At 60.4% G+C, this 21,310-nt stretch overlaps 1 protein-coding gene across 6 annotated transcripts in view; it reads right to left on the bottom strand.

Moving 5' to 3' along the window:
- Positions 1-1,909: 1,909 nt before the first annotated feature.
- SHANK3 (SH3 and multiple ankyrin repeat domains 3) overlaps positions 1,910-21,310 on the bottom strand; it is a 47,853-nt gene continuing 28,452 nt past the window's right edge. For 4 of the 6 annotated variants that reach the window (XM_036906795.2, XM_057508362.1, XM_036906796.2 and 1 more), the window contains 4 exons: positions 18,328-18,458; positions 17,645-17,729; positions 11,999-14,252; positions 1,910-4,392 (listed from right to left, as the gene is read on the bottom strand). In XM_036906795.2, the coding sequence (XP_036762690.2) occupies positions 3,801-4,392; positions 11,999-14,252; positions 17,645-17,729; positions 18,328-18,458 (3,062 nt within the window). In that variant the 3' untranslated portion in view covers positions 1,910-3,800. The other 2 variants (XM_057508364.1, XM_036906797.2) reach the window with 2 other exon arrangements.

Genomic DNA, 21,310 nt, shown 5'->3' on the forward strand with positions numbered 1-21,310 from the left:
GGAGCGGGGTCAGGGGTTCCCCATCCGACTCCCCCTCTTCTCCCCTCCCCCAACTCCTGCATGGCCCCAAACTTAACCCCCAGCCTCCTCTGGGCTCCCGCTCAATGCTGAATCCCCACTCCACTCACCTGAGCGATCCAACTCCCACCACACTCCTCCTCACCCTGGTCCCTAACACTCCAGCTCCGACCTGCCTGTCTCACAGCTCCCATTTCTGCTCAGTCCCCGCCCCGTGCTCCAGCGCACCTGAGCCCAGGAGCAACCTTGGGGCCTATCCCGCCTCATCGTCCAGGCCCCACCCCAGAGCTGTCCACTGGACCTCGGGGGTGGCTGGCGTTGAGGGAGAGTAGGGGCTACCAGTCATGTTGGGGAGTTGCTTAGCCCCCAGGCGGGTAAAGCCAGGACATTCTGAGGGCCTGAGGGGACCAGGAGGAGCAGGGAGTCCCTAGCCCCGAGTGAGGCAGTCTCTGTCCTGGGGCCTGCGGGGTTGCCGTCACTCAGCCCCCGCCTCGCTGATGCAGCTCCCTCTGCTGCTGCTGCTGCACCTCCTCTTACCGTTCCCTCTGGTCCAGACCTGGAGGATTCTGACTCATCTCCTGAGGCATGGGGGTGTCTTCTGGCCTGTGGAGACAGTCATCTTCTCCTCCAGATGCCCTGGGAACCAGAGTGGGCAGTGCCATTTGCCTGGAAGGCCGGCTCCCACCATCCTCGCTCTTCCTTCAGTCACCCAAAGCTTTGGTCCCAACCCCAGAAAGACCCAGGGCTCCGTGTGCCCGAGACCTCCAGGGCTGGAGTGCTCGGGCCCAGGGCAAGTCAGTCCCACCTCCACCCCCACACGCAGGCTCCCCCGGCGCTCCTCGCCTTGGCCCTGCCTTTCCTTCACAGCCCCTTCGATATGAGGACCACAGTTTCTAACTTGAAAATGAAAGCAACAAGTTTGAAAAAGTTGCAGATTTGAACGTGGGACTTTCTAGATAGACTGCAAGCCTCTCAATGTCTCCCGGCTCCCCACCCGGCCAGCCAGACCTTCCTCGCTTCACTCACCCTCACCTCTGGCTCCCCACCTTCTCTGGGTGAAGAGCCCAAGTCCACCCCCCTCCTGCCCACCAGGCTTCACTCCACCGACCAATCTCACTCCCTCTGGGATGGCCAGGCTCTCACCCACCCCCGCCGATCCAGCAGTAGCTGGAGTCAGGTCTGTGCTTGTGCTACATTCGCACGTGGCCAGCCTCCGATCCACTGCCCCTCCTGGAGCCCCACCGGGAGGCTGGTGCCCAACTCGCCTGACATGGACCTCTGCCCCCTGGCCCTCTCAGCCCCAGGCCCTGCCCTTCCCATGCTCATGGCTCGCCCTGCGTGCCCCTTCCCCACTCCGAGGGAAAGCCTCCCCAACCCCATCTCACTGTTCACTCTCTTTCCACTCACTGACAGGCCTCTGCCCTTTGTATGGGCTGACCACCCACGAGGAGCCCCAGGACATGCCACACCGAGCAGCTGGCTGCCTGTATGACTGTCAGCTCAGAGTGCCTGGACATGAGCAGCAGCCATGGGGAGCGACGACATGCGAGGCTTCAAAGACGGGGGCAGCAAAATTTAGAAACAACTGGACACCAAAGAGGAAAGGGGCCAGAGACCACAGAGGACAGCCAGACTTCTAGCTGAGGAGAGGTCCCTCGGTAAGCTGGGGAGCAGATAGAAAAGCTTCCAGCTTAAGAAGTGCGGGCCGAGGTACCGAACTCCGGGTGAGACGCAAGGAGAGGACGTGGAGGTCAGCAAAGAGACTGGGCCAGAGATGGGGATCTGAGAGACACCAGGGCCTGTGGCTGGATGTGTGCGTCAAGGCTGTGGAGGCCTGTGAGACCTGTCCAAGGGACAGCACTTTGTGCTCAAGCAGGCAACTGAGAAATGGTTTCATTTCTTATAAATTTATTCCATAATATTATAATAATTATTATCAATAATAATAATATAAGAAACATAGATCTCTGTGGGGTGTATCACAACGTCAGGGTCAGGAGGCCTCAGGACTGGAGCAGGGGTGAAATCCCCCGGGTGGAACTCCATACAAAAGGAGGGGTGAAGCGGAACTGACCCTGTAAAGTTAAAAACCCAAATTGAACGGAACCAAAAACCCACAGGTGAGTGTGAGACGGAGTGTGTATGCGGCAGTCTGTTACAGTGACTGCTGTGTGTGTGACCTGGTCTGTTGGTGAAAGGGTTACTGGGTGTGACTCTGCCCAGGGAATGGGGCTGGCAGGCCGGGGCGGGGCGGTGGGCACAGACCGGCGCGCCAGGCCCCTGGGCTGTGAAAACTTCTGTTTTCTATTTTTTTTTTTTATTAAAAAAATGCTAGAAATATAAACAGAAACTTGTGAGTGACGTGGATGGAGCTTAGTCCAGACTCCAAACCCTAGGTTTAAAAACATCCCAGGGCCCCCCACCCCACAGGTCATTGCTGAGTGTGAGGAGTCACAGTAAGGGGGCTGGGGTGCCCTCTGGGGCTTTGCCTCTCCCCAGGGCACATGGTGGCCTGACTCTAGGGGTCCTCCTATGATCCCCCCAGAAGCCCAATGAAGGGCGCTGCCTTCAAGGGCCTTAGGGCACCCCCCCACCACAAGCATCAGGGCTTCATCAAGGAGGCCCGCTCAGGCTAGGCGAGGCTCTGGAAGGACAAGCTGGCAAACAGCAGGTCCCAGGGTGCAAGGTGGCCTCTGACTTTCTTTGGAAGTGGAGACGTAGTGCTTTCACAGGCACACCCAGGCACCCTCCTGAAGCCCCCACACTAGTCCAGAGAAGCCCCCTTGGAGCCACTCTCCGATCAGGCACACAGGGCTCTGAGGCCCTCAGCCGCACCCAGAGTTTCACACACTCGCACATGTGCGCACACACATAGGGTGGGAACAGGAGACTTTGGGGTCTGAGGCTGGGAGGCTTCTCTGCTGTAGTTAGTTGCCCAACAGCTTAGGGAGAAGGCTGATCCCTCCTGGGGAGTTACCCTGTGAGGGACATGGCCGGGGGCAGGTGACAGGGCCCTGCCTACCCCCTCCCAGAGCAATGGTCTCCCAGGCCACCTGACCTTGCTAGTGCCCAGAAGGACTGGCTGCTTGCCGCCCCTCCTCCACGCAGCACCTGAAGGGTCGGTGGGGCACACTATAGCTCGGCGAGGGGAGGGGGCCCAGCTGGGTCCCCAGGGCAGGCTAATAGGACCCTGGCCAACCCCAGACCAGCTGGAGCGTCCCTGCCCCATGTGGGGTGGCAGTGGCAGTGAGGGGCCAGAGATGGAAGACTGGGCAGCCGCAGAGGAACCACTGGGGGGCTGAGGGGAGAGGAAGGGAAGCTATTAAGGACAGAGATATTTGTTCCTTTTCTCGTTCCAAATATAGAGTGGATTAAAATATGCAAAACAGGGGGGCTCCTTGGTCCCCAACCGAGAACCCCAATGTCTTCCCCCCCACCCCCCGAGTCACCAAGGTGTGGCCTGACCTCGCATGCTGGGCTAGGTACCCCCCTCTGGGCGAGTAGCCCCCAGGAGCTGTGCCGGAGGTGGTCAGGCCAGAGCCCCTCCCCCACCCCTCCAGCTGCAGCCTCCCTGACCCTCGCCCTTTCTGGCCTTGTGCTGGGTGGGACTCGCGGGGAGGGCACTAAGCAATGTACAGGGCAAGTCTCCGAGCAACAGCAAACAGGACGATTCATGCAACATTCCTGGCCCGGCGCCATGGAGTGGGGCAGGCCGAGCCCGCGGCCCGGGGGCGGGGTTGGGGCGGGGGCCCTGCCGGCAGGGCACGGCCGAGGGTGGGGCGTCAGCTGCCGTCCAGCTGTCTGAGCGCGCGCTCGATGTTCATGCGGTGGCCCACGCGCGTGACGCCCAGCTCCACGAAGTCGTCCTTGGTGAGCGCCGGCAGGTGCGCGCCCTCGATCTCGTGGTCCTCAAAGCGGTCGCGATGCTCGCCCAAGTGGATGCTCTCCAGCCAGTCGCCCACGTCGAACTTGCTCCAGAGCGGCAGCGGCTTTTGCTGGAAGGGCCGGCGTGGGCTGGGGGCCCCGGGGCCGGGGCCGGGCGCCGGCGAGGGCAGCGGCGACGGCGAGGGCGAGCGGCTGCGCGCGCTCACGCTGCGCACCACGAAGCGCACCTCCTTCGGCTCGTGCGGGATGGAGAGGCTGGACGACTTGAGGATGGTGGGAGGCGTGAGGCCGAAAGGCCGCCCCGCGCCCCCCGCGCCCGCCCCCAGCCCCTCCACCCGCTCCAGCGACGCGGGCTTCACTGGGCTCGGGGCGCGCCGCGCCACGGGGTAGCGGCCGCCGGGCCGCACCGGGTAGGAGGCCCCGCCGCCCGGGCCCCCGGGGCTGCGCTGCGCTGAGATGGAGCTCAGCTCACCGAGGCTGCTGAAGAGCCTGCGGAGGGAGAGGGGGTCAAGGCCAGGTGCAAGGCGCTAGGCAGGGTGGGGGACGGCCGGAGGGGGCGGGGCCAGCGGCCGGGAGGACACTGGGGGCGGGGCTGGCCGGGGAAGGGGCCGGAGGAAGGAAGAGGGGCCATTTTGTTTAGCCACCAAGGTCAGAGCCTGCTGGGAGGGAGGACCGCTTAGCCGAATGGAGTAAGGAGTAAAATTGGTGGCCCCGTCCACTTCCTGGGGGCTCCAAGAACAGCCCACCGGAGGAAAGGCAGCCTCTCCTGGCAGAAGGCTGACTGTCTCATCCCTGATAGCCTCGGACACTGGCTGTGGGCACTGTCCCATTCGCCCATGCCCTGGAGGGTGAGCCCCCACAGCCCCAACAGTTCTGCCCTCATGAGGAGACCCAGGGAAACCTGGGCTGGCTGCAGGCATGGCTGAGTCGTGAGAAAGGTTGGTGGCAACACAAGACTGAACCAGACAGACACCCACACAGAGGAGCACGTGCAGGACAGGTGAGAGGCAGTAGTGACAGAAGTGGCAGTGGCCTGCTCGTGACGGGGACACAAGCACACGTGCAGGCACGTGTGCACACACACACGAATGATGACTCACTTCCCAACATCACCTCAGCATGGCCAGGGCAGAGGCCTGCCCGGGGGGGGGGGGGGACCACCAGAGAAAACCCCCTTTCCTTCCCTGTACCCTACTGTGGCCAGAGGAGGCCTCAGAGGGCTGTCAGTGGCACCAAAGCCAAGCAGAGCAGAGACCTGGGTGGCCAGGTGCAGCGCATGGACAGTGAGAGGCATGGGATGGGCATGCTCACTTACACAGCCGGCGCTCAGGACCACGGCACAGCTAGACAGAGCAGCCACATGCAGATGGGCGGGAGAGAGCAATGAGAGAGAATGTTAGCGGCCCAGGCCCACAGTCAGCCACAGGACAGGCGGCCAGGCCCGAGGACCCCCTGCTGGACACCCACTGAGGAAGGGACTCAGGGGCAGTGGGCCCAGTACGACGGGGGAGCCAAATCGGGAGCTGTGGGGGGACGGCGCCAGGCAGGCCAGACTCAGGAAGCACTGGTGGGCTCCTGGCTCACCTGTGCGGCCTGTTCTCAGTTCGCAAAGTGTGGACCAGGGCAGTGCCCATACTCGGGCCTTACTTAGGACAGCGAGCGGCAAGTGCTCAGCAGACACCTGGCACTTGGTGCCTAGTGTCCCCCGCTCCGGCTGTCTGGCCAGCCTCTCTCCAGCTGCCATCTCCCCTCCCTCTCCCTGCCCCAACCTGGGCTGTGCAAAGGACCCCTCCTCTGGGTTCCCCCACTCCACTCCGTGCTATCCTGCCTGGTGCCAGTCCCACACCAAACGGGGCACCCTCAGCATCCGTCCTCCCCTTACAACAGGCTTTGTCTCTTCCTCTCCCACCTGTGCAATGCCAGCCTCTCGCTGGAGGTGTAGTTCTGTTCCTCCCACTCGACCTCGTTTCCACCGCCTTCCGCTGCTCTCTCTCCTCGGCCTCTGTCCCCACTGCCTCCTCCCAATCGCTCAGATCCATAACAAAACCTCTGGAAGAGCTCAGACCAGATGTCCCCCCAGCCTATCCTTGGCAGGGAAAGGCTCCAAAGACACCTGGGGTGGGCTCAGGGCACAGGAGCCAATCACTAGAAGAAACCCTCCTGCTCCCGACACACCTGGGCTCCATGGCAGAGTGGGACGGGGAGGCGGGTACTCAGGTGGGGGTGGGGATTGCTAGGGAAATGGTAGCAATGCTGGGGGAGATGCTGAAGGGCAGTGCCCAGAACACGCCCCTCCCCAGGGCCCTCACCTGTGACCCTGTCCTGGGGCCTACATGTGAGGATGGACTCCCTCCTGGCCCTGTCCCAAAGATAAGTTTCAGTGGAGCCATGTCGGGTGTGCCTGGAGCCTCAGGTGTGACGGAAGCACAGTGACGAGTTGGTGGGTCTACAGCCAAGCAGTGAAGGCAGAGAGGATGGTGCGTGCTGGGGAGTGCAGTGGAGAGGCTTGGCCTAGGCCCGGAGCAGGGTCTGGGCTCCAAGAGGCCTGTGTGGTCAGCACTGGAGTCTCCTGCCTGGCAGGGGGGCGAGCTGGAGGCCTGGGAGGAAGGCAGGCTGACTGCACCGGTGCCCAAGGAGACCCTCCCAAGGAGTGGTACAGTGTGGGGAGGTGGGCACCTGCCAGCGATGAAGGGCCATGCTTTACTGGGCTGGGAGCTACAGAGAGAGGGCCAGCCACACTTCTAAGGCTGCCCGGATCATGCTGGAGATTGCAAGAGGCTTAAAAGAGCCTAAGGAAGGCTATGCCCTCCCAGAGCCCCAGTGCATGGCAGGGAGTGGTCGAAGGGTGCCCATGGCTCAGGTCTCTGCTGCGTTTCCCCTTCCTCTTGAGGAACACAGAGCTGCCCACATTCTTCCCAGAGCAGGAAGCCAGCTATGCCCCAGGTCCAGACCCACATTTGCACAAGCACCTTGGCACACCCGTCACTGTGCATCACCACTCTAGGCTGTCTGACCGCCTCCCAGCCAGGTTCCAGCCGTGGCATGGCCACGTCACCACACCTGCCAGCCTCCTGAAAGGCTTCGGGGCTGCCCACACTCTCACACCATACCCACCGGGCTCCCCCGTGCCTGAATGCCTTTGCAGCCCTCCCCAAGACGGTCAGCAAACTCCACAGCCCCAACTAACTTCTTCCACTCTTCCACCAACATCCAGATCTTGCATATCTTGCTTCCTCACAACTCACCAGTGAGATCTGGCCTCTTCCCACTCCTGCTGTTCCCAAGGCTGTCAGAGGGACCCTCTTGCTTCCCCGTCAGGCACCTTTCCCCTCCCCTTCCTTCCGGGATGGCTCCCCCAGGCTCCCCTCTTAGTCTGCACTTCCTCCTGGGCAGTGTGGTCCACTCCCACCCTTCACTGTGGCCGATGTGCCCAGGGACGCTGCATGGGAGGCCCAGCCAGTCTCTCCTGAGCTCCCGACCTCTGACTGGGGTCTCCACACATGCTCTCCCCATCCCCAGTGCTTCTGCACCTGCGCTCACACAGGGCCGGTCTAGGTCTGTGGCCTTTTGCAATTTGGGAGCCTCATTAAGGGAAATAATCCGCAACAGGAGCACAAAACTAGATAAGGCTTGCCAGCTTCACACCCAGTCATGGCGTCTTACTCCAACCTCCCTGCCCACACCCAGTCACTGCTCCAACCCCAAAACACTCCAGATATCCCCATGTCCCCTCCTCTGTAACCCCTGCCTCTCCTCCAGCAGAGTTCAGAACTCCTGAAGCACATGTCCTCTGCCTCGTTTGACCTGCAAGGACAGAGCACAGCCTGGCCGGGGTGACCCCTCCCCAGCTGCCACACAGCAGCTGTCTGTCCAGGTTTCAGAACAAGTCCTACTGGCCTTGAGGCACCTGCACCCTCATAGGGCTTTGTCAGATCTCTGCCAAACACGGTGCAGGATGGGGCCCATAGAAGGTCACCAAGGCAGGGCTCCTGCACCATCACAGGGATGTGCACTCCTGTGAGACACTGATACGTGACCTACTGCAGAAGCCATCTGCCCCCTGACCAGTGTGAGGCCATGGCACACAGAGCACCAGGGGCGTTAAGAAGTAATGCAGGAACGAACCTCTCTGACTTTGTATTTGCAAAGCTATTTCATCATAAACTTGTCTATAGAACCAGATGTGAGGGTCAGACAGGTATAAAACTGAGAGCTATAGCAGAACCGGGGCTTGCCGTGTGGCTCAGACACTGGATGAGCCTCAGACCCAGCTGTAAGGCCCAGAAAACAAATGGAGCTCAGCACAGATGTGGGCCCAGAGACAGTGTGGGCCTCTGAGCAGATCACTTGTGTACCAGGGATAGACCTAAAGCAGAAGCATAGAGCAGATGGATGTTCTGGGAGCGACAGTCCAAAGACCCCAAGGCCCTGGACCTTCAGAGGTAGCACATGAGAGCTTCCATCCAAAAGTCAGAGAAACAGCCCCAGTGCACACGAGCCAGCCCTTTTCACAAGTCACCAGGCTTCAAATCCATGACATACAGGGTGGCTTCAGTTGCCGGGAAAGATCTCAAGCTGCAGGGTGCCCTGTGGCTAAAGGACATCAGAGCCACAGGTGGGGAAGTGGGGAGAGAGGGATGTTTCCTCTCTTGTGGTGTCTGTCGGGTAAGCAGCGGGGTGAGCCTGGGAGATGAAATTGAGGGAACATGTTGGGGACCAGAGGACAAAGCTCAGCAGTGTGACCCTCTGGATGGCCGTGGAGACTGCCCTGGGAAGGAAACACCACCACCTGGACCTCAGAGCTTCCCATACTTTGGACATTTCTCTAAAGGACAATATCACTAGTAATTTTGTATTTAAGTGAGAAATGAGTGCCAGGTTCTAGGCACTGCTGGTTGGAGAATGAGAGCCATGGGCAGCCCTGAAGGCACCCAGCCACTACTGGTCACATGGAGGGCCGGGCTGACACCCTGTCTGCCACCAAAGGCTAAGGGCTGGCAGTGGGGCCCACTCCAGGGGGCCATGGTTTTGTCCAGATCTGAGGGTGAGAAGGGGAGCACAGGTGGGAGGGAGGGAACATGAACAGCAGGGGGAAGTGAGGGAACAGAACGGCAGGGGGAGGTTTGTGAGGCTGGGCCAGCAGGTGGCACGGAGTGGGCCCCCGTACAGGCTACTTCAGAATACATGTGCCTTATCAGTGAGGCTGCCGGTCTACAGATGAGCATGTGTGCATTTATGTGTGAGTGTTTAGTCTGCAGAACCCATGTTTGTCACCAGAACGGGCTTAACAACAGGCTCCAGGTTAAGTGGACAGAGAGCAGGGCTTGGGGTCAGAGAGATGCCACCACTTACAGACTGGAGTAGACCTCTTTAGAACCTTGGCTTTATTATCTGGAAAAAGGTTATTGTACTATTGCCCCTCTAACGAATAGCTGTGGCAGAGGAATGACATGATCTGACACTTTCTAGTGCGACAGCTACCCCTTATTCCCCACCAGGGGCCTGGCCGGGTGCGTGGATGCTCAGCTTGCTCACGTATGAACACCCACCAGGCAGCCCTGTGCTCTGTGCTCCATAGGTGAAGCTGCATCTCGCCACCTCACAGGGGAGGGACTGAAGTTCACAGAGGTTAAGTGTCCTGTCCAGGACTACAAAGCAAGGATTCAAGCAGACACCAGAGAATGAAGTGAGTTGCCGAAGCTGGTGGGGATCACATCACAAAGCCTATCCATTTTTTTAGGCTGTGCGGCCTTCAGTGCCTGTGGTAGCAGCATCTGATTCCCCAGTGGAGGACCACCCTCCCCTTACTGTGAGCATCTGTTTGCTAGGTGGGCTGCTCCCGGGTCCTGGCTCCTAGAAAAGCATGAGTCAGGCACTGCCAGTGACAGCCCTACCTCTCCCTGACTCCAGTGATGAGTTAAGGGGAAAGCAGGGGACCCACATGAACTCATAGAGAGGCTGGAATTCTGCAGGAACTACTGAGTGAAAGGCTCATTTTTCAGCATGCCTGCAGAAAAGATGGAATGTAAAGATGGACCTGCTGGTCTTGCCCTTCCCCACCCTGTGTCCAAGAAAGCAAACAAACGCAGGGTCCTGGCACAACCCCAGGGCCGTGGGACAAGAGACCCTCACCCTGACAGAGGAGAAACGCTGACAATGCCTGTGGGAAGGGGAGTTCAAAGAGGGCACACTGGAAGGCAGCAGCCAGCTCAGCACTCACCTTGTCCTGCCCTGTGACTGTCCCAGCTGCCCATGGGGCAAAGGGGGCAAACGCTCCATTTCTGGGCTCCCTTGAGCCTCACCGCGGTGGCTCGACAGCCAGTATGTCTGCACCACGTATGTGTCTTATAGTATTCGTCCTAAGCCACCTCTCTAGATCTCAAATCAAAAAAGACAGCACTTGCATTTAGCTTCACTCTTTCACCTGTTCAGCAAATGTTTATTGAGGGCCTGCACCACACCAGGCACTATGCTACCCACTTTAAGTGGCTTTAATTTTCACTGGGCCTGAGGGGCACAGAGCAATGGAGAGGCTGGTGGAGGGAGGAGAGTCAGAGAGAAGACGGGGCCTGGTTGAGGCTGGGTCAGGGAGCCCTGCTCTCAGGAGTCTCGTCCTGCAGAGGCTTGGGATGCGGGCTGCCCACCCTAGTGGGACCGCCGGCCACACCTGTAATAGCCAGTCTAAGGGCACTTCTATGCCGGAGAGGGGCTTTCACCTTCAGCCGGGTGTCAGAAGAGGAAAACGGGAGGGGGCCTGGGAGCGAACCCCTGGGAGGACAGGGGCCTTGGAAGCAGTAATCCTGGAGCACACAGGTGCTTCCCAAGCCTGGCTTATCTTTGGAATCTTTAACTGGAGGAAGGTAAATCAGACAAGCCCCTGTAAGATCTGATCCTTCACTGCTCTGTGAACTCTGCCCTCCCAGGTCAACAGGAAAGGTTGTGCCAGGCTGGTCTTCAGGATGCAAGGAGTGGGAGGTGGCACCCCACACACTATCCCCAAAGCCAGAGGGGGAGAGGGCCTAAGGGGCACAGAAGGCAAAAGCAGCTTGAAAAAGGCAGGCAAGGGCCAAGCAGGGGATGGCCAGCTCTGCCTCAGACCAGCGACTGTGGGCAGCAACGTGGAGCCCATAGGCCAAGGGGATCCCCTTTGGGAGGAGAGCCTTGGGAATGGAGTCCTTAGAGAAACATCCAAGGAGTCAGCCCAGGCCTCTGGCAGCTTCTGTTTAGCACCCCAGCCCTTGCTCAGGCTCTCCCCCCAAACCAGTGCCTCCCCCCATTTTCAGGGCACAATATGGCCTCTTCAAGACCCCACCCTGGGTGGGAGGTGAGGACAGACAGAGGGACAGGGAAGGTATGGAAAAGGTGAGAGGCAGTTGGAGGGTGCCAGGAAGTGGTGTAACTTCCATCTGAGACTGGCTTCTTAATGCGATTTGAATGTAACACACACAGAAGTCTGTGTTTAAGACTGTGAGGCAGTGCTAAGAAACAGGAATGTTTCTGGGGCTGAAAACAGGAAATTGCGCTGGGTCCCAAAAGGAAAAGGATCAGGAAAGATGGCAGCAGCCACATGGGGAAGTCATGTGGCCAAAGGGAAGCCAGAAGGGGGGCTGCACAGGGGCACAAAGAAGCAAAAGAGTCGGGGCTGGGGGACGGGTCTCGCAACTCCAGAGTGGACCACAGAATGACCCTGAATGATAGAGGCGGCTTTGGTCTCTTGTCAGACAGCCCACAGGAGCCTTGGGGACGAGGGGGACCCAGGGCAGGGGGCCTCAGCAGGGCCCTGGAGGGCCTGTCGCCAGCGCAGGTCTCTGATGGGCGCCAGCTCCCAGGCCCAGCACCGATGGGGATGGAGAAGGGCAGCCCTGACGCTCAGGGCCTGGAAGGAGCCTTCTATCCCACACAGACAGGCAGGACAGAAGAAGGCTAGGGATGGACGGGGAAGGCCAGGGAGGGGCACCACCGACAGGGGAGGGGCGGGACAGCATGGGCCACGGGAGGGGGGTGGGTAGCAGAGGGAACCGTGGGTGGACAAGAGGAAGAACACGGGAGGCAGGTATGACATAGGACAGGACCCTCCCCACACTGCCCTGCTCACCGAGCTGCCGCGATAGGCGACTTCTTGGCAGGGTCTAGCAGGCCGCCCAGGCCGCCGGCCGGCTCCTCCCCCAGGGAGCGGGTGTCTTTGTTCAGCTGCTGTAGGCGGGAGCTGAGCTCACTGATCACAGTTGGTTTGTCGTCTTCCGGCCCAGGGAGGCCCCGGCTTTCCATGGGGTCCCCCCACAGCTTGGACCTTCTCTGGAAGAGGTAGCGAGGGCGAGCAGGCCCGGCGGCAGAGGCCAGCCCAGCAGAGGCGGCCCGGTGCTGCTGCGCCATGAGCTCGCTGTCCGAGGACTGCTTCAGCAGCGGGTCCCTGAAGGTCACCGGCCCCTTCCCCAGCGGGGACTTGAGCTTGGGCTTAGGAGGCACTGGTGGCTTCTCGAGTAGAAAAGTGTGTCCGTCGGCAAAGGAAGTGTGGGTGTCAGTGAGTTCCCCACTCTCCGAGCTCAGGGTAGACATGCTGGACACTGTGGAGATAGTGCTCGTGGTCTCCAGGTGGGGGTCGCTAGAGCTGCGTGTGTCGGCCTCCTCCACCCCCGAGTCGGCCGCAGACTCGGGGGCAGGGGGCAGTTCACTGCTTGGCTTCCCTGAGGCCGGGCCGGGCACCGTGGTGGGCGAGGATCCTGGGCCAGGGAGCGGTGTGGCCAGCAGGACCCCATTGGCAAACTCGTCAGGGGGTGGCACTAGACCGATGCGGGCCAGCTCCTCTCTGGTCTCCTCGTCGCTGGAGGACAGCTGGGCAGGCGGCAGGTTCACAGCAAACACCAGCTCCGGCTCCTCCTCTGAGCTGCCCTGGCCTGGCCCAGCATCTGTTGGGGCACTGCCAGGTGGCTGGGCCCGGGGACTAGACAGGGGCTCTGCCAACACTGCGGACTGGGTCGGGGCCAGCGCCAGCTCTGGGGTGCCTGGGCGCTCCTCTTCAGCCCCCAGCCCGCTGGGCTCCTGCCCATTGCTGGTGGCGTGCACAACAATGAGGCCAGCTGGCCGCTGCAGGGACGTGTCCAGGACACTGAGGATCATGGACTTCTTATCCTCCGGCGACTTCCGCTCCTCTCGGGGAGCCTTCTCAGGCTCCCTGCGTGCAGGCACAGGAACCCAGGCTGGGCTTCTCGGGGAGAAGGCTGGGGAGGCCAGGGCCCCTCGCTCAGAATCACGGGCCTGTACATCCACAAACAGGGGCCCAGGGCGGTCAGCCTCAGGGCTGTGCACAGGCGTGGGGGACCGGGAGGGTGCCTGGGAGGCCAGAGCCCGTTCACGGGCAGCCAGAGCAAGGGCCAGGGGAGAGCTGGGGTCCAAGGGTTTGCCGGTGAGTGGGTGGATGAAGGTGGAGCCCGAAGGCCCAAGGCTCGGGCCGCTGACCAATGGCTTCAAGGCAGAGACGGGGGAGGGCAGCAACAGGTCGCGGCCGGTGGCGGCACCAACCCCCAGGAGGCGCTCGTCGATGGAACGGGAGGGCTGCAGGGAGGGCAGGTCCGCAGTAGGGGGACTGCCCTCGATGGCGCCCACCGACAGGAACACGGTGGAGCGCCGCCGCTCCTCCAGCCGCCGGTCTTTGGCTGGGCCCGGGCCTCCGAATGAGAGCCCGGGGCCATCCCCCGGGCTGTAGTCGAGGCCGCTGGGCCGAGGCCCGCGGTGCGTCGGGGAGGGCTCGCGGGCGAAGCTGCCGCCGCCCGGGCCCGGGCTGCCCACGGCCAGGGCCGCGCGTTCCTGCGCGTCCTCCACCTGCAGCTGCTTCACCAGCGGGCTCTTCCGGCGCTGGGGTTTGGATGGCGCGAAGAGGCTGGCGCTGAAGGCGCCCAAGTTGGCGTAGGGGCTGTCGGGGCCGGGCGGTCGCGGCCGGCGCTTGGGCCGCTCCGGCGGGGTGGCCGCGGGCGGGGGCCGGGGGCCGTCGCCCGCCTCGGGCGACGAGTCCTGCAGGATGATCATGGATCGCGCGCGCTTCTGCCGCTCCGGGTAGGGCAGCGGACCCAGGGGCGCGCCGGCTTCGTACAGGCCCGAGGCCCCCGCGCCCAGGCGCGCCTCCAGGCCGGGCTTGAAGCTGGAGCGCACAGTGTCGTAGGCGCGGCCCGGCGGGGGCGGCGGCGGCGAGAAGGTGGGGGGTGGCCCCGAGTCGAAGTAGTAGGGAGCCGGCGGGGGCGGCGGCGCGGTCTGCGGCGGGGGCGGGATGCCGCGGCCCTCGCGCACCGAGTCCTGCATGGACGTGCTCCGCGGAAAGCGCCCCTCCAGCAGGGACGCCAGCTTCTCATCCTCCCCTGAGGACAGAGGGGCCCCAGTGAGACTGGATGGTATGCTGAGGGCCGGTACCTTTGAGGTCCCTCCGGGCACGGACGCCCTCTCTCTGCAGAGGCCCGCCCTGCCCCGACGCCCCGCAAAAGCAGCCACGTTCCAGAGGCAAGGGTTGCTAGTGCGCCACTTAGAAATTGGTGGAGGCACTACCCACTGGGGAGGATGGGGCCGGGGCGGACGTGGGGGCTGGGGTTGGGGAGTAGGGGGTCACACGGGGAGCCCACACCTCGGGATCTAAGCAAGGCCCCCAGGGTGGGCTCATCCCCCGAAGCCCAGGCCTTGCATCCCAAGCCCTGTGCTGGGTCATGATGGCCCTTGCCAAGGCTGGGGACAGCTATCAGCTCAGGTGTAGGTTGGAGGGAGGCCCCCACCAGCGGAGGCTCTGAGAAAGGACCCAAACTGAGTACCTGGGTCGGTGCCAAGACCTGCCCGAGCCCCAGGACATTGGGTGGCCCGTAGAAGACACTCCAGGAGGGTAGGGGCAGAACTGCAGAGAGGGGCTAGGGGTGGCAGGGGTAAGGCTTCCCACCCAAGGCTGAGCAAGGCCACATCTCAGAACCACCAGCAGTAGAAAAAGCAGTTCTCACTGGGAAGCTCTGGTGGCAACCAGAGGTGGGAAGAAGGGAGACAGTCAGAAATCAGAGGGGCAGTCTCCCAGAACAGGACTGATAAAGGGCTGGCAGCGGACTGTGGCCAGTGGAGCCACGCATCCGGCAGAAAGCAAGCTGATGCCCAGATGAGATGCTCTGTGAAAAGAGAAGCCCTGAGAGGCTCCGTCCCAGAGACCCAAGCAGACTGAACTGAGAGAGGCCGCCAGGAGGCCACTGCTGTGACCCTAATGGCTGAGACTCACCAAGGCTGGATCGACGGGAGACACGGAGGATTAAAATGGAGCTGCAGGCTGAGCACTCAGTAGTCTCAGTTCTGCTCCCCACTGGCTGTGTGACCACCTGAGCCCCTCTGAGCCTCAGCTTTCATGGGCAACACAGGCGTAAAATGAACCCACTCTACCTGCCTCACTCAGAAGTCCTTAGGGTCTGTGCAGGAGCAGGGCTGGCGCGCTGAGGGCCCTTGTCCTGCCGCCTGGTGGGAACGAGGCAGGACCTCCTGAGGGTCCCTGTGCACAGAGTGGACAGCCTGTGCTGCTGGCGTGTTCAGCTATGCCGTGGGTATTAGACGGCCCCGTCCAAGGAGAGCAGGTGAGTGGCTCCTCCGTGGGGACACCACCCGTCCCTGGTGGAATGCCTGGGAATCTACACCTGGCTTCACTCTGGCCTTGGTCATTTTTTGAACTCACTGCGACACAGCTCGCGGGTTCCCAGCCGCCACCTCCTTCACCCACCGCAGGGCTCTCCCCAGGCCTCCCGCACAGCATCCTGTCCTGCATATAGCTCTCGTGTAAAGATTCAGGCCTCGATCCCAGCTCCACCAGTTACTGTCTAGAGTCCCTTAACCTGTTGGCACTTCAGTTTCCTAATCTCAGATCAACCCACGCCCATCACGGGGCTGTGTGAGCTGGAACCACCTGCAGCTTACAGCGGTGCTGATCACCTAGATGAGTCCCAGGGAGGCAGCTGAAGTCGCCACCATCATTTTTAGGTCTGCTGGAGACTGAATGGGCGCTGGCTTTGTCCTGGGTCTCCTCCCAGCTGCATGTCCTGCGCAGCAGATAAACACGCCCACAAGCTGTGCATGAGAGAGCTATGCAGGAAAAGCTAGTGCTTCTAGAAGATGCGAGTTTTTGGCCAAGTTCTAATTTAGGGTGAAGCCAAGTCACTTGCCTTGGGATGAAATGGGGAATCTGTTGATACCATCTGAGGTGGTGCGGAGCCCAGAGAGGGTCAACTGGAGAGATGTGGGGTGACATCTGCTCTGCAGAAAAGCCCTTTAGCCAAAGGAATGGACTAGAGGGTGGAGCTGGGGTAGGAGGTTATGAGGAAACCAAAGGTATTAACCCATTTCTCTCCCAGAAACAACCATTCATCCTGCATGTCTCAGCTCATGACCCCCAACCCCAGGGTCCACGACACCAGATGTGGCTGATGCTCCATACTCGGCTCCACTTGTACACATGCCTTCACACTCACCATGTAACTGCTGAGCTGAGCTGTGTCTGCAGCTGTCACCATCCCCAGCTCAGCCCTCATGCCCTGCCCAGGGTCAGCCACAGTGGGCCTCACTCAGCATGGCCCACAGGGGAATTAAGGTGTGTGGTATGAGAGCTGGTTGGCCAGATGTGAGACCTTGGGGGAGCACTGCCTCTGTGCCTCAGTTTCCTCATCTGTGATGGAGGTACTGAGAGTGTTGCCCCAGCAGGGTCACTGTAAGGGCTAAGGAACCAGTGTGCATAGAGCAGTGTTGTACGAAGGGCTGAGTGTTTACTCCAATGGCCAAACAAAGGATAGTGTACCAGGGTGTCCATGAACGGAGGATGAACAGGCGGACAGGTCTGTGGGTGGACTGATGGATGGGGGCCTGGATGCCTAGGGTGAGAAGCAGTGGGTGGGGCTTGTTAGTGCAGTGTGGGGTCAAATGAGGGGATGGGCAAGTGTGGGACATGGCAGGTCGGGTGTGAAGGGGCGCCAAGGAGACAAGTGCAGAAGGCAAGAGGCTGGGGACACAGCCTTGAGGACTCATGGGGGAAAGGAGGATGGAGTGAAAAGGTGCAGCCTGAGAACTGAGGGAAGAATGAGGAAATGTCCTAAAGCCCTAAAGGGGAGATTTTCATGGAAGAGGAAGGAGAGCAGAATCAAATGCCAATCGAGATGGGTGAGAGGAGCGCTGGTCGTGTGTCCACCGGGAGGAAAACACTGGTGACTCTGGTATGAGCAATTTCAGTTTTAGGTACGGAGAGAGCTAGCGTCTCCCAGGCTGAAGGGCTGGTGGAGGGGAGGAGCCAGCCAGCCAGCAGAGGTGACTTTTGGAGAAAATTGGATGTGAAGGAGAAGAAAGACGGCAGTACCTGCGGCAGGTTCAAGGGGAGGGAATTTTAGGGTCAGAAATTTGAGATGTACTTAGGCTGCAGAGGGAGCAGCCAGGATAGGAGACAGAAGACCCAGGGATAGGAATGCTGGCATCTGTAGGGGATACAGAGAGTAGGCGCCCACTGGATGGGGAGCAGTGGGGGGGGGCGGGCAGGAGCCTCAAGGGTCTCTTTCCACAAAGTACCTCTGGGTCGGGGGAAGGACTGACAGCCACATACATCCACAAATGAGATCCCTAGGCTGGGGCCAGGGAGAGCAGAATCAGAGGGAAACTGGAAACCCCTTTTGAAGGGTGGGGAGCGACAGTCTTCCAGCCCCACATCCACCCCTGCCCCATTCCTCCCGGCCCCGTGCAGCCCCCAGCCCAGCCGTACCTACAGACTTGGTCCGTGGAATTCCCTTCCGCAGGGAGCCCGGCAGCTTCTCTGGGCCTGGGAGGCCCTGGCGCTCAAACAGTGACTGTGGGAGTTGGGGGTGGGGGGGACATGGAGGCTCTAGGGTGCCGGGGCCCCCAGTTCTCCATCCAGCCCCACACATCCTCCTCCACTCCTCCGAAGCCTGAGCTCAGATACCCCATGCACAAATTCTAATGATGCTAGGGCCCATGGCACCCAGGAATCAGACCGAGGCTCTGCCCCCAGGCATCAGAGGCCCCAGAGTGGAGAGTTGGGTGGTGTCGATGCCAACAGGGCCAGAGCAGAGCAGGCCTGAGTATGGCCTGGGGGAGCAGCCCAGGTACTAAGTGAGAGGAGTGGGTGGGGGACACACCAAGCCATGGCCTCAGCAGGGCGGGGTGCTCCAGGGGTCCTAGTAAGACACAGAACCTGCCTAAGGCAGGAGACACGGAAACCTGAAGCCAGAGGAGCGAGCACTCAGCATGAACTGCTCTGTGGTCCTACTGGGGTTACGATGACCCCAAATGTCTCCAGGAGAGGCCGTGGCAGAGTGAGGTCCAAATGATGGGCCCCCCCACCCTAGAGAAGTGCACAATGCCCAGCAGGGAATGTGGCGCCCTGTCCCCATGCGTTCCCCAGCCCCCAGTGACCGGCAGCCTTACACTGATCTCAGCAGGGGTGATCCTCCGACTAGTGGGCCGCTGTTTGACAGTGGCAGCCCTGGAGTCGGCATCCGCGATGTCCGGCCTCAGCGCGGGCTCCGCGGCGGCCGCCAGGATCTCATCCAGCTTCTCTGCACAGGCGAGGAGGTGCCGTCTCAGCCCCCTGGACTGAGCCCGCAGCATCCCTCAGCAGCCCCCCTGCTAACAGAGGCCAGTGAGGCCCCTCACCCCAAGGCATGCACTCCAGAGTGAAGAGAGGGAGGCCCTGTAACCTCCATCCCACCCAAGCCCCTCACACAGGACCCAGACCCTGCTCCAGCCTGGCCTCTGTCCTCAGGAAGGCTGCAAGCGACCCTCAAACCACACTCCAGGGAAAGCCCGTGAGGTTAGGGAGGGGACCAGAACTACTCAGAGTCGAGTCACTCTGAACTTGCTTCCCTTTGCCCTTCACTTCCCCTCTCAGCACGTGCTTTACTGGCCTGTCTGTACCCCCACAGCACCAAAAGATAAGCTGCTTCCGGTAGGACTGCAGCCCTAGGCCCCTGATGGACAGCAGGTATCCACAAAAGATGTTTGTCAGGGAATGAATGGGGGACACTTTCTGAAACAGAGCTCACAGCCCTAGGTTAGGGTCCCAAAAATATGGTTCTACGGTCACATTTTAAGATCAGGAGGACAAAGACCCCTCATCCCAAGAAAAGCAGCCCCCCTCCCCCCAGGGTGGGAGGCTGGGAGAAAGGAAGAGGTTATTGAAAGGGAGGAGGCTTCCCCAAGCCCCTTAGAAAGCAGTCAGGGGACCCAGGGGGCTGATGCCTGCACAAAGCCCAGGAAGGGAGAGGCCCTGGGAAACCTCAGACAGCATTCTCTTCAAATCTCTTATAAAAGCTTTATTTGCTTGTTCATATTAAAGCTATTTAATGTTCTTAAAAGTGGTACCTTTGATTGTTAACAGGACTTGGAAATTCTGTTAAACACATGAGTCTGAGAACTAGCAGCTCTGGTCAGGTGACTGCGGTGGGTCTACTCAGGGTCAGCCTGGGACACAGGAGCAGGGCAGCTCCCACATCCACCTGCCGGCCACCCTGTCACCTGGCATCCACACACTTTGCCCCACCCCTCCCCACTCCCAGGGGACATGCTGGCCCTGGAGGGACATGCATCTGACCACCCTCGCCATCTGTCCGAAGTGCCCCATCTGGCTTTGCCCAGATCTGCTCAGCAATTGCTATGGGGCAGTAAGTAGACTCCCAAGATGTCCAGTACCCAACCCAGACAGACCTACCCTTGACCCTGGTTCTGATGTAACCTGCGTGACTCAGTTTCCTTATCAGATAGAACAGGCATAAGAAGTGCATGCTCCAGCGTCCACTGTGAGAATCAGAGCACACACAGGAAGGCTCCAATGCACCCCACTCAGTGCAGCCACTGAGGACGCGTTTGCGACAGCTCCTCCTGTCTGAGCCTCATCTCCCCAGACAGCCTGTGGGCTCAAAAGGACAGCAAGCACCCTTCCCTGCATGCCTGAGCATCCAGCCCAGCCCCAAGTGACACGGAGCTGAAGCAATGCCACACCTCACCCGCAGAGCATCTGCTACAACGGCTCTGCTGGGCTGCGCAGGGCTCCCATACCACCAGCTGCTGGGCCCAGGTGCAGGCCAGGGCAGCTCCTTAAGGCAGTCTTCCGGTTTTGTAGTAAAGTGAATAATTTCTCTTTGGAAGCTGGAAACGCCGTCACCACCATTTAGTAAGTCCTTGGTGGTTTCCAGAGAGCAGCTTCATGTGAATCCCCTTCCTCATCCCATGACCACCACATGAAGATACTGTCACTGCCCTCATTTTACCCAAGAAGAAATTGAAGCTCCAACAGAAATAAACTGCCCAGATCATAGATCTAGTAAGACTACCATCCTATCCAGAAACTGCAGACATAAAAAGACCAGAGAGAAAGCACCTGTGGAATGCATGGGGCATGTGCTCCCCTAAGCTGTAGATGCAGCCTGCAGCAGCTGTTCACACACCCAGGACCCAAGCAGGTACACGGAACCTGCAGAGGTGATGGATCTCCAGTCACCTCCTCTACAAATAAAAGCAGCACACAGGCCCATCACAGCACCCCGAGAGCCCCACTAACGAGGAGAGAATCAAAATATTCCAGAAACAGCTCATGTGTCTGTCTCAAAGGTGTGGAGTATCCCCAGAGACCTCGTCATCTGTTTTTAACACCTGAGAAGGCACCTGGGACCAGGGCCAGGGGCAAAAGAAGAATGCAGAGGGCGAGGCCACAGGTCACGCAGAAGAGCCTGGGCTGAGACAGACAAGGGCCCCAGGCATACAGACAAATGAGTGAACACAAGTCCTGGGGCCACAAAGCCATCTCATGCCACCATCTGGCCCTGATGCCTATGCAGCAGAAAAAAAGGCTCCTGTACCCTGGAGAGGTGAGGAGGCTGGTGGAAGCCAGGCCCTGATCTCCCCATGCCCAGGACCAGACTCTGTCCCTACATGGATGCTTCACCCCTTGCAGCCAGGGGTGGTGAAGTCAACAGCCTGGGGGATGTTAGATAGAAGAGCTCCAAGTCCCCTTCCCAGTTTGTGGGGCCCAGACCCCTGCTCTGAGGAGACTGTCAGCACTGGGCTGGACCCCACAGCATATCAACACAGAAATAGGACCCACACACCAGGCACAAGGAGCCCTCAGGGGACAGGCAGAAAGAAGCAATGTGGGCCAGAGCCAAACACTTGGGCACCACCAGCCCGGTCACCTGCCCCCCAACCCAGACCCACAGCCAGGCTCTCACACCCTCCACCCTGCAGCTCCGTGCTGCACCTATGGCACGTGCTACAGCCTCCACTGGGAGGCTCTCCCAGCTCTGCTTCTACAGGCTGCCTCCACAGTGCTCACACCCAGCCCCACACCTGTGCCCCAAGGCCCACAGCTGCACCCCTCCTCACATCCCTGGAAAGTCTCCCATCCACCCCTTCC

This window comes from Manis pentadactyla, chromosome 10, assembly GCF_030020395.1.
Source record: "Manis pentadactyla isolate mManPen7 chromosome 10, mManPen7.hap1, whole genome shotgun sequence".
NCBI lineage: Eukaryota > Metazoa > Chordata > Mammalia > Pholidota > Manidae > Manis > Manis pentadactyla.